The sequence below is a fragment of the Molothrus aeneus genome, chromosome 4 (assembly GCF_037042795.1).
Source record: "Molothrus aeneus isolate 106 chromosome 4, BPBGC_Maene_1.0, whole genome shotgun sequence".
Classification (NCBI taxonomy): domain Eukaryota; kingdom Metazoa; phylum Chordata; class Aves; order Passeriformes; family Icteridae; genus Molothrus; species Molothrus aeneus.
The window spans coordinates 15,103,920-15,116,600 of NC_089649.1; the positions used below are offsets into that span (position 1 = coordinate 15,103,920).

Genomic DNA, 12,681 nt, shown 5'->3' on the forward strand with positions numbered 1-12,681 from the left:
ATTCTGCCACTTGGAAGACGGATTTTCTTCATCATACAACTATTTGTCCAAACTCTTTTGAGACAAACAACTGAATGGTCTCCTGGCCTTCCATTTGTTTAGCTCAGCAGACATGAGCAGAAGGTCCTTTAGAGGTTTTTTTGTTTTGTTTTGGAGTTGTTTACTTGTTTTGTTTTTTAAATGCAGTTGATGTTAAGTTCAGAATCAGTAAACAGATAATCATCAACGACTGCTTAAAATGTAATGGAAAAATCAAGTGGATTGAAACCAAACTAAGTGGATTGTTGAGTTCCTGGGAGGTAGCATCTCCCCTAAATATATCCGTGGAACCCCAAGACGAGAAATATTAATTGAAAACTGATTTATTTTCTTTCTTGAGTACTCTCTGAAACAAAATTAATAGACCTAAGTCTTTTTCATTGGTAGTAACTACCACAAAGCACTCTACTGACTGCACATCTTAGAGAGGCTGTGTACATAGGACAGGAAAGGTGCAAAGTCTGCATAGACTTGGGGAACTTTACTTCTTCCCCAAGTATGTTTCAGGGCAGACCCCACTATGGGGAGAAATGCTGCTACCCCATGAAAGCTCATAATTTCTCTTGAACAAGCCAGTCACACAAATACTTTGCACCTTCTTACAAGGTGCATAAATCAAGGAATAAAGGACAGAGTGAACTTAAACCTCCATTCAGTTTAACCTATCCGCCCACATCCCTGAGGGGAAAAAAAAAAAAGGCAACAAAAAACATTTTTCCAAATAGTCATTTCATGAAGAAAGTGTTCGCATTTTTTCCACAATTTTGTTATTGTTTCACTTTTCTTGTAGGGTATCAAAAAAAGAAAAAAATAATCAATCCACAACTTAAAGAAAACTATTTGAACACAGTTATAAATAATAAATCAAAATATAGAAATATAGTATACTCCACACTGTTTATAGTAAGGAGAATTCATGAGGTATTGTAAGGTAGCCTGTAACTGTACTACAGGCCAAAACTGGCCTTTCATTACATGAGCACATGCCACCCCTCTTATTAAATCTGCTTCATTTACTGTAAAGAGAAGATCCAGACTATATTGAGACAGGGTTTTGCAGTGAAGACAACTTATCTGTAGGATGCCAGCTTTATCTGCAGTGTTTCCCAGCTCAAATATTCAGATTGGAAATGCCAGTAACTGAAATTTAAAAGTGATGAGACAGGCAAACTTATCTGAAAAAATATTCAAAAGAACAGAATGAACAAATATAACACCAGATAGAATATGGCCTAATCTGGAATAACATCTTTAATGCATCAGACAGGACTGATAAAAAAAGGTCTAAGAGAAAAAGGACTTCAGACACCTCTTGCTGTTTAAATGCAAAACTTTAAGTATCACAAAGGCTGCTTATGTTCCTAACAATATTGTATAGTAAGTGTATGCATGGAAGACACTGTTTTTCACTAAGATGTTGCACTGAGAGCAAGCATGAACCTGCTCTTCTGTTCATCTTATTTAAGCTGGACTGTGATACTCAGGAAAATGTAAGTATTTTGCCCTGTGCAATGTCAGACCTCCAGAAAAAAAGATCTAGTTTGCGAAAAATTCTAAATGTCTCCTTTGGGAGTAGGAGGGAAAGTCAACAATTTAGGAGAAAACCAAAATCCACACAGAAATTATAACATCTTTTAACAAACTGAGAAATATACTGTAACCTCACCTACTTTCAGGCTTTCACCTCTTTTTTTAAAAAACCACAACCAAACAAGCTGTTTCTCCACACAATGCCATGTACAATGCAGTGAGCCTCAGAGTGGCTGGTCAACATACACTTCAGCAGAGCATCTCCAAAATCAATCTCAAATACCTCTTGAATACTGTCTGCACACTGACCTCTCCTCCATCTCCAATTCTGGAAGTACAACAATGAGTATATGCAACAATAAATCCTGACAGCATCTTTGTCCCTGGGGTGAAACTAACTCCATGAAAAGTACTTCAACACTTTTTGTTAATCACCTGCCTGCTCAGCTCCTCTTCTTCTGCCCTAAGAGACTGAACAGAAATGAAACACTGAAAAATTACTCAGTTTGAACAGCAAAGCAAAGGTGCAGGCAACACCTACAAAACACAACAGGTTTCTCTTAGGTTTTGTGCACAAAAACTGGCTCCCTTTGTCAAGAGAGGTGCCATTCCCCACTTGTGAGCACTTCTGGCAAACACATTTCTTGAAAGAAAGCCATGCATCAGGGACAGACTGGACAGACTCCTGTCTTGGTCAGTGTAATCAGTGAAATGTCTTCCATGGTAAAGTCTTTTCCAGAGATCTACAGGAGACTTTGCCACCTTCTTCAGCAGACCAGCTGCTTCACCCTCTTCACAAACAGGTTGGGTTGATCATTACCTCGTGTTTCAACAGCACTGATGCACTTTTTGATGATGGTGAACCCTATCTTATCCAACTGTGCACCTACAAAAAAAAAATAAAAATAGTTGAACAGTTTAAAAGCACCATTACAATTATGTCTTTCACTGAAAATAAGGCTGGACTTAATCATAAAGCTTGTACTTCTGAGGCAAAACTATAAACATTCTGAAACTGGAAGAATACATCACTTTTTATAGAGAAATTGTGCTTTTCTCCTTCACGAGCCTGCCTAGCTGAAGGAAAAGCTTGTTCTGGTGATAGTGGCTTCAGTGAATCTGTTCACAGCAGCATCCTTTGAAGAATGGGATCTCTGATTAGTTACACATGTTGGCAGATGCAAGATGGAATTTAACAGTACTTACTGCAACATCGACAACATCTGAGAGAGTTCACCAAATGGGACAAGGAAGTACTTATGATGAAAATACATAATTATCAACAGCAGGGCTTTTACTGAGTCCTACCCTCAGCCAAAGAAATTCCCACACTAAAGATACAGGACACATGTATATCATTTCACAGCAGTTAATGATCTGACTACATGAAAGCAGATGCATGAACAGGACAACAGCTGAGCTCCAGCATTCCTTTGTTGTTCCTATCTTACTCTTTTTCTTCACATCAAAACTTCATTTAAAAGCTTATGTTGCAAAGCTGCCCTTCCCCCAAACATCTGGCCTTCTTGCTCCTGGGGACCTGGTCTTGTACCATGAAAAGACAAATCCGAGAAAAACTTTCTATTAATAACACCAGGATCCAGCTTGAATCAGCGATTTCAGGTTTTTAAAAAAGCAAGCATAAATTGCCTCATAATCAAAGAAGGATACCTGTTTTCACTCTTACACTTCACCAACACAAGAAAGCTCATGTTGTGTAAAGAAAGCCATCTCTTCTACTTCCATATTTTAGTTTATATTTTAAATGCACAAATTCAGCTTTTTTGCTGATCTTGATCTTCAGCTGCAATTGCTTTTAAAACCATACCTTCACATTCTAACAGAAATGTACACACAATCTGGATTAAGAAATTGTGATGCATTTACATACAAATTCACACTTGAATCAATTTCAGGCATGAAGTAAACTGGCAAAAACAATCAGACTGCTTCTCCAGCTTATGTCCAGTCCTATAAAATATGTACTGAGTTAGTATGAAAACCCATTAATTATAAAATTACTTAATTACTTGTAATTACAAAAATTACAAGTAATATTCAAACCTCAAGATTTAAAAGCAAAATAATTAAGGGGCAAAAAAGTTCCAGAGGGAAAAAAAAAAAAAAATTACCTTTGTCTTTCTCAATTTTAAAATATTAACAAAATCAGTCTTAATGCTAATTCAAATACTTACTTCCCTCTCGTTTTGCATTCGCTTTATTCAAGTTGATGAGAAGCTAACACAAAAAGAGTAAAAAAGACAAATTATTTTAAAGACTTTCATGAATCCAGAAAAAGAAGATACTCTCACTCTTAATGCTCAGTAGGCACAAATACAGGTGATTACAGCCAGAGCATAGCCCCACCAGCAGCTCCAACAGCAGGACCAGAGGTCTGTGCCCCCTCAGAACAGATACAGCCACGGAACTGGCTGTAGCCAGTTAACAGGGATTTATGTGCTCCATGTTCCTATGTTTGTCTGCAGGTTAAATTACCGCAGTTTCAAGGTCATTTAAATTATTAAGAATGTGATGATTCCTGGGACTTATGTTCCAGTTTGGGTTTCCCAGAAGTTTTCAACTTACTGGGGAGTCCAGCTCAGCCAACCTGTCATGGTAATAAACACCTCTGCAAATGAAACCAGATCAGTGTAACAATGAGGTCAATCAAACAACTACTGGGGCAGACACGTGACTGCATCTTTGTCTAGAAAACCCCATCATTCCTGGTCCACAAGACCAATACATTTATCATTGTAAGAATAAATAGTGTGTTTCAATTCAACATTTCAAACCTGTTTCATGATTAGAGGCAGAAATTAAGCAAATTCATGTACAACCTCAGTCCCATTAACAAGAACTTTTTGATCTGGTTTTTAAGAATAAAATAATAACACCATGTAACTCACTCATGCAAGTTTTGCCACTGGAATGCAGCATGTCAGCATAAGACTAAGTGAACATGCTTATACTAGACATTTTCTACAACACCAACATTATCATTGGCATGGGAAACCATTTATAAAAATTGATGCTGTCATTACAATGAAAAATTCTCATATCAGCATTAGCAGTTATCTACACTGAGCTTTACCAAGTTACTTATCTCTCCTGAGTTTTATTTCACTTTTATCCTTTATTCATTGAATCTATCATTTTGCAAACTACATAATGCCAGTTTATTAAAGTATAAATGGGATCAGAAAGCAGAGGGTGAGAGAATTCCCCACTACACTATAAAAGAATATTTTAAAAATTATGCTTACAGCTTCTTTTCCATCCAAGGCTTCCATCCACAGCCTCCTGTCTTCCTCAGAAAATGCCTGCATGGTGACAGGAACTCCAGGCCTGCAAATGTACCAACAACATAAGGTAACCGCATTCATCAACAAGTAAAAAATGCTTCTCAAATTCTATTTCCAACTACAAGCAAAAGCCCATTGTCCTAAAAGTCAGGGTTCATTTTCTTTTGCTTAAATAATAACTGAACACCGCTGATCTTGAAAATAAAAGATATAGAAGTGATACATGCAGTAAGAAATACGGAAAACAGGAGGAAAAAGGAAAATTAATGTAATGCAAACTATTTGAAATAGCTAATTGTTGATCACCTGCTGATTCCTACACTTGCTGGAGTTACTGAATTTTGTGAATTGTAAATAAACTTGGACTTGCACTGTTGTTAGATGAAAAATGGGATTTGTTAACTCTATATATAATCATCTTTAAAGCAGCAACAATGATCATAGTTTGCAACCATTCAGTTCTTTTCACTAAATTACAGTTGTCAAGGTATCAGAGGATCAAACTAGAAGCAATACATCAAACTCAATATGTGCTGCATGAAATATCATTTATATGTCTTCAAAATAAAGTCAAAGGAAACAAAACCTTCTCTCATTGTCCTATATTGGAAAAAAAATTAAATCTAGGTAGTATTTCAGAAGGATAATGCTCTTTATCAATAAAGTAACTTTTTCCTATCCTAGAAGACCTCTGCTCTTTCCTTAAGATTTAAATTTCCCTACATTTGCTTCAAGACACCTTCAAGTAAACATGATGGAGTACAGAAAAAAGTATCACTTCCCAGAGATTTAACCAGAATCTTAGCACCCTGAGAGCCATAAATATCAGAATTTAAAGAAAACACGGCCATCTCAGCATTCCTGTTGAAAGAAAAATATGCAAATTTTAGCTAGCTCAAAATTATTTTAGCTAGCTCAAAGTTATGCTTAAGTCACACACAAGATTGAATGTTTGCTACTTAAAAGTCTTCCTAAAATTTTACAACCTTGCCTCCTCTCAAAGCATAGTACTGGAGAAAATCCCATGCCCAGCTGTCAATCCCTGTGCTATTTTTTAACTTGGACAAGCTGAGGGATAAGTGTGCCCTGAACTGATACCAAGGAAACAAGCTAATGGCCTGCAGCACAGAACCAATCTCCATGGGAACATCTCAGCACTACACACATATATTATTAAAAGAAAAATGTCTGATATCAAGGTCACAGCAGATCAAATTGTGTCTATTATATCAAGAGAGAAAGAGGAACTAGATTTTTTCCCCCTTTTACCAGAGAAGAGAATGAAAAAGTGTTTTGCAGGATCAAGGAAACCCAGCTCTCCATCCACCTCTGTATAAACTCCAAATACCCCACTGAGCAGATGACACACAGAGGCGGACAGACTGACATTTCTCACGCTACTTTTCAGCAGTTTTATCAGACTCAGTTTGAAATCTGTTATCCCTACTGACCAATCAATACACTGACCCAAGAGGAGCTGATGCCTGGAGTGTAAATCTTTATTTCATTTCATACTGTTGGGACACAGCGTTAGAATAGCTAAACCTCATCGTCCTCAACTCAAAATGCAAGTTCAAACCATGCTGTAGAGTGACAAAAAACATCAACTGAGCTGTAAAAGAGCATCTTTGCATCTGCCATGTGGGCTAGAAGGTTTCTGATGCAGTGGGAGTTTCACATCCCTTTACCCATTGCTTGTTGTAGGAATGAACATACCTCTGGCCAGTCTGACTGGTCACACAACCTCAGCACAGATGCTGATTAGAGTTTGAGCACATAATCACAAACATATCTGCAGACCATGAGCCATCACAGGACAGGGGGGCCTGAGAGCATTGACCCTGCTGCTTTTGAAGTGAAAAACACTAAGAATCTGATGCAAAAAAAAAACCCAAAAGCCAATAAAACTTGAAGACCTACTAAATAATAAGTTAGCACGTAGTTAATTGGTGTAAAAAAGGAGAAAACATATAGATTAAAATCAGCTTAGAGGGGGTGGATGCAAAAACTCAGCAGCAATTCACTAATTTTTATCTAACATTTAATTCCAGATACAATCCATTTCTGGACCAAAAGAACGTAGCATTATCCCGGCCTAATTTATTTGGAGTACCTTATGAAGCTGGATACCCTCACCTTCATAAATGAAGGAAGACTAGAACACTGTTGAAAGACAATGTTTATCAAATTTTGAGGTCCTTTAGAGAAAAAGATTAGCAAGTCTTTTCTTTAGAAATAGAGCAACAAGTGATGCTTCAAAAAGACAGTGGCAACAACATTCTAGATGCAGTGGATGATTATACCAGGCACAAGAAGCATCAAAATCCAAATAACCTTATTTCAATCTGAAAATGCAGCATATGTCCTCAGCAGCCTATCATTTTGGAACACAGGAGTGACAATGTGGTCATGACTAGGTAAATTATTACTGCAATCAGTCTTTCACCATAGCTGTATGTGCTTCAATTTAAGCCATGTTTCTTCACTACGATAGCTCTTAACAGCGCCTCTTAACTCTGTCTGTGCTTTTCTTTAATGTGAGCTCAGGCAATGTCTACATTTCAGTTCATTTCCTCTCTGCTTTTGCTACACACAGGTGAGGTAAAACCCAGTGAGCCATGGCAGTGCTTGCCTGCTCCTCAAGTGACCATTCCCATTGGATCTCTGACTGAGGATTGAAGAAATCAGAAGAAAAGACAACAGTAATTTTGCAGTAGTTTTAATTATACCTCAAAAGAGTTCTTCCTAGGGTGCTTCACAAGCTTACCTGTCTGAAGCTTCTAAGTCAAAACAGAATCGCCTGTCTATTGTATCTGCATTTCTTTTGGTACAATATGTAAGGACAAAGAGTTCCGCATCACCCTGTGAAAAGAAAGTTTTTATAAGCTTGACCCAGTTCTTGTAAGTTTTATAAGCTCCAGCAAGCCAGCTGTACAAGGCAAGTAAGGTAAATTCATATTGAATGGCAAAAGCTGTACTGAAAACTGACACTTGCAAAAGAATCCGCCCATGTTTGCAGTTCACTTTTCTACTCAATAACATAAATTCTATGGTCATTTCTGGGACATAAATCTAAAAATATTGAGTCCATTTCAGCTGATACTTTACAGAATGACTCAACACCACAGTAAGTTAAACTAACAAAAATATTTTGCACTGGTTACGATATAAACACTCAAAGAGACTTCTCCCATTTTATGTCAGCCACAGTGATTTCTATAGTAAAGGCCATAGTAAAGGCTACACCAAAGAGAACAAAGGAAGTGTTCTTTACTGTCTGTAACATGTCTTACAGAACCAACTCTCTTTCTTCTAGACCAACACCAGGATCTTATTTTAGCCAGGAATCACAAACTCATCTGTGAATGCTGCCTGAGTTGTACCAGATTAAATCAGGATTAACTGCATATTTTAATTATTTCTTGTCTTATTCGGCATCTCCAGACATAGAAGGCTGTCACTGAAGGAGTAACTGCAGGGATTTCCAAGTAGGAGGTCTTTTAATACAGCAGAAATGGCTTCACAGGTGTTTTAGAATCTGAATGCTCAGCCACATATACTATATACTCTACTAACTAAAATGTCTTATTACAACTAGAGCAAATTAAGATAAAAAATTCATAGATGCACTGAAGTGATTAAGGAAATCAAACACTACTAATTTTCAGTACATCAGGTTTTCCAAAGCTTTTGAAAGATTCTTCCAAATTCAATATATTCGTAAATACACAGAGTCCTCAAAATTATGTAAGTCACCTCCCCTCTGCTGAAACTAATAGGGTATAATAACTTGATAAAATTCCAACAACATGATCTCCTAACCAAATACGAAGACAGGGCAGGATGCTGCATTTACACGCATATTGACTCAAGCCTTAGTTTCTAGATTCAGATATCCTTTTTCTTTGCAACAAAATGCATTTTTTCCCATCAATATAGGGATACAATATAAAATTGTATCCCTACAAATACATTCATTTAATGTGTCATCTTTAAAGGTAATCAATTCCCAACTATTTCAGTAGTTTAGCCATTTAAACAAAGTCTTGGGTCTTGAATATTTCAGATGCTTTTAAAGATAGCTGAAATTACATTCAGTTATCAGTGCAAACTATATTCCTATCCACTTTTCTAGTTCCACTTCTAGCATTTAAATCTCCAAAGAAAACTCTGAATCATTTAATAAAGAAATTTCAAGGTCTGTTATATTTTCCTGATTTATATTTTAGAAAGTTAAAGACCTCATAAACAAGATTCTAAATGGTGAAACATTGCATGTTATCTGTGCCAGGTCCTCTGCTCTCCTGAAAGGATGCAACTGCAAAGTCTGGAGAATTCTTATCTATTAATAACTTAATAGAAGGTTAATGTCCACTACTTTGGGTTAATGTCCTTTAATGGCAGACTGAATTGCATAAGGAATGATGAAAAAAAAGGGCAAGGAGGGTAGAGGGGGAAAGTACTTGACAAATCTTATCTGACACATTCTCTGATCTTAATACAGGACAAGTGTAAGAGTAGAATACATAAATATACATACAACTTTGCCTCCTGATCTGTGTTCAAATGGGATCATGGAAAACTTCTTTGTCTCTTTCCTGTACATGCAATAGTGCTTCACCCAACTGGAACCAAAGGGAGCAGGCCCTACATAACACAAAAGCAATCAATAGTATGTACTTTTTCCAGTTTTTGCATTCTCCTCTCCTGCTTTCTAAAATGATACTTAAGAGCCCTAGTTAATTCCTAATAGTGCAGTATTTAAAGCAAAGGTCCAAATTAAGAATATTATACAACATCATACTAATGTTAACCACTGCTTATATTCTAAAACACAATGCATGTTGTACTTCACCCTTATGCTTAATGACAAATGGAAAGAATTATTAATATATCTTTCTCTCTCCATTACAGACAAAATAATTTTTCCCTATAAAGTAAATACCCCCTTGAGACTTTATTTAGAAGAACACAGAAAGCTAGGTTTATACTTGGTAATTTGAAGCTAAATAACCACAGATTACCACACTTCTGTTACAAGTTCTAAACAATCTCATGATTAAGGTCTGATCACACCAGAACTCTCTCCTATTAATCAGTGCATACCCTAGACAGAAGACACTCCCTTTAGAGCCCAGCTTACTGCAAAGAGTATTGCTGAGATTTGCACCATAATGCCAAGTGTTCAAACTTGGATTCTGACCCTTTCTATCTCTGCACTTCTATTACTTAGCTTTTCCTAAAAAACAGGTCTGCAAATGAATCTTTTCACTCTATAAGGGCAAACATCTCAAAAACATGATTTATGCAAAATGTTTTAAAATAAATAATAAATTACAATAAATTGTCATTCCTTGAGCAACAAGAGCTCTGCATCTTGTTTGGCTTTTTTACTAGTGTGAGAAAGATTTATAATTGTTTGAAGTGTTGACAGGATATGATTTATGCAACATGCACCTTCACAGCAAGAATTTTAACACCAGCTACCTAACATATAGTCTGCTTTATTTGACCCTATCATCACAATTAGGTAATGAAAGTGTATCAATGAATCAAGGAAATGACACTCAATTTCATCATATTCAACAAGCCAAATTTTCAGAGGCTAACTTGACAACTCATCTTGCTGGCTGAGAACAAATGTTTGACAGTTCTAGAGGGGGTCATCAGTAAGGGATTAAAAATAAGATCAAATCCATTCTTTCGTCAAACAAAACTTCCCTGAATTCAGTCACTTTTACTAAAACCTGTCACATTCTCAGCTCAATATTCTTTTTATGAGCCAGAGTAACAATGCTGTTAAAAACTTTGAAAATATACTTAGATGACTCTTTAATCAACAGTAAATTCTTTGGATCATCATGTTACCTGTAGAGACAAGACTTGCCCATATGCCCAATATGTGCACTGTGGAATACAAAATACACCTTACTTTTTTCCTGGACATAGAGGTAGCCTTCCATCGTGAAGTGATTTGCTCTTTTATGTTCCTGAGGATTTCTTCTGATCTTGTTCATGAGCTCCTCTACCTCTGACCTAGTTCCTTCAAAACGATTTCGTGTCTAAAACGAGACAGCAAAAACTCTTTGGTAAGGAGAGTGGAAGAAAGACTTTTCCTGGCTGATAGGAGTCATGTACTGGGTTTGCACAGCAAGGCTACAGAGAGGGCTTCTGTGAGAAGGTGATAGAAGCTTCCTCCCTGTCCCATGGAGCCAGTGCCAGACAGCTCCAAGACAGGGCAGCCATTGGCCAAGGCTGAGCCCATCAGTGACCATGGTAGAGCCTCTGGGATAATGTATTTAAGAGGGAAGAACCACACAATGCCAAATGCAGCCAGGGAATGGAGTGAGAGTATGTGAGAGGAACTCTCACATACTCTCACTCTGTCAGCTCTGCAGACCCCAAGGTCAGTGCAGAAGGAGGGGCAGGAGATGCTCCAGGTGCCAGAGCTGAGATTCCCCTTAAGTGCCTGTGGACATTGGATAAGTCCATGGAGGGCTGTCTCAAGTGGGAGAGACCCCATGCTGGAGCAGGGGAAGAGTGTCAGGAGTCTTCCCCCTGAGGTGGAAGTAGCAGTAGAGGCATTGTGTGCTGAACTGACCATAATCCTCATTCTTCTGCACCACTGAGGGAGAAGGGAGGGCTGATGCAAAGGCGTGTTTAAGATTTGGGTTTTCCTACTCCAATGTGGTAATGAATTAAACTGAATTCTCACAGTCAAGTCTGTTTTGCCTCTAATAGGTCTGCAGTTGGTTTCCCTGTCCTGTTCTTGATCCACAAACTCTCCAGCTAAGGAGGGCAGTGAGAGAGCAGGTTTAGAGAGGGCAGAGATAGAGCAGCAGGCCTCTGGCATCCAGCCAGGGCCAACCCACCACAAATAACTACAAAAAGAGACAATGATACAGGCCATTTTAGGACATTTAGTCTTAAAGCATAATTCCCATATATGTGTTCACTCTCCAAGTTTTCTGATATTCTTCAAAAGTGAGGTTTAGATATCAGCTGCTGTGACTGTGGAAAGCACACTAAGACTGCCAGAGTAGGTTTTGAAACAAGGCACTGACCTGTTCAGAGAGAAGTGAAATACTGAGTGCAAAATTAATTTGAATATTGAAATTTCCTTAGAAAAATATCACTACATATATTGGCTTAATTTGCGAGACTCCTACTTGTTGTCAGGAAGTAGAAGATTTTCTGTGGTAATTGAGGAAAAACTGTCAGGAAGGTCATCAACAGTGTATACAGACTGAGACTATATATGTGCCAAATGTTTGGACCACACATAAGCAGAAGCATGCAAAAGCAACCTAAAAAAACTTGAAAGTCCAGTTGATTATTATTCCTGAATGTCACTTATTCCAAAGTCTGCAAGCAGCAGGAAGAGAAATATTTATCAGAATATTAGCAAAAACAATCAGAAAGTAACCATGCCACCCACAAATTACATGACAGGACTACACGAAACAACAGAGTAGCTCACAATCTGACACAGGAAACTCTTTGGTTTGGTCTGAAAAACACTGGTAATTGGTAAATGAGCAAATAAAACCACAACAATCATGGTAGTAACTGGTTTTATCTACATATGCATCTGTCCAAGCTGAAAACACTGAAAAACACTTTAAAATCCAAGCTGGTACACGTGTTTTGAGGAAAGCACATAGTTCCAGATGCGTGCTTATGTGCCTTTTTGCTTTCTGAAAGCATCTTTATTTTTGTGAAAATTCGGCCTCATCTGTTTTATCTTTTCCCCAGGACAAGCATACAACACAGCACAACTTTTGGAAGAATCAGCTTTCTAGAGCTT

The 12,681-nt window shown here is 37.6% G+C and overlaps 1 protein-coding gene across 1 annotated transcript in view; it reads right to left on the reverse strand.

Annotated features, from left to right (window-relative positions):
* Positions 1-12,681, reverse strand: part of ARHGAP10 (Rho GTPase activating protein 10) — a 138,735-nt gene that overhangs the window by 62,050 nt on the left and 64,004 nt on the right. The window contains exons 8-13 of the mRNA XM_066548950.1: positions 10,807-10,936; positions 9,415-9,521; positions 7,642-7,736; positions 4,836-4,917; positions 3,765-3,807; positions 2,390-2,455 (exon numbers count right to left, since the gene is read on the reverse strand). Coding sequence (XP_066405047.1) covers positions 2,390-2,455; positions 3,765-3,807; positions 4,836-4,917; positions 7,642-7,736; positions 9,415-9,521; positions 10,807-10,936 — 523 coding nt within the window. The remainder of the gene's footprint in view (positions 1-2,389; positions 2,456-3,764; positions 3,808-4,835; positions 4,918-7,641; positions 7,737-9,414; positions 9,522-10,806; positions 10,937-12,681) is intronic.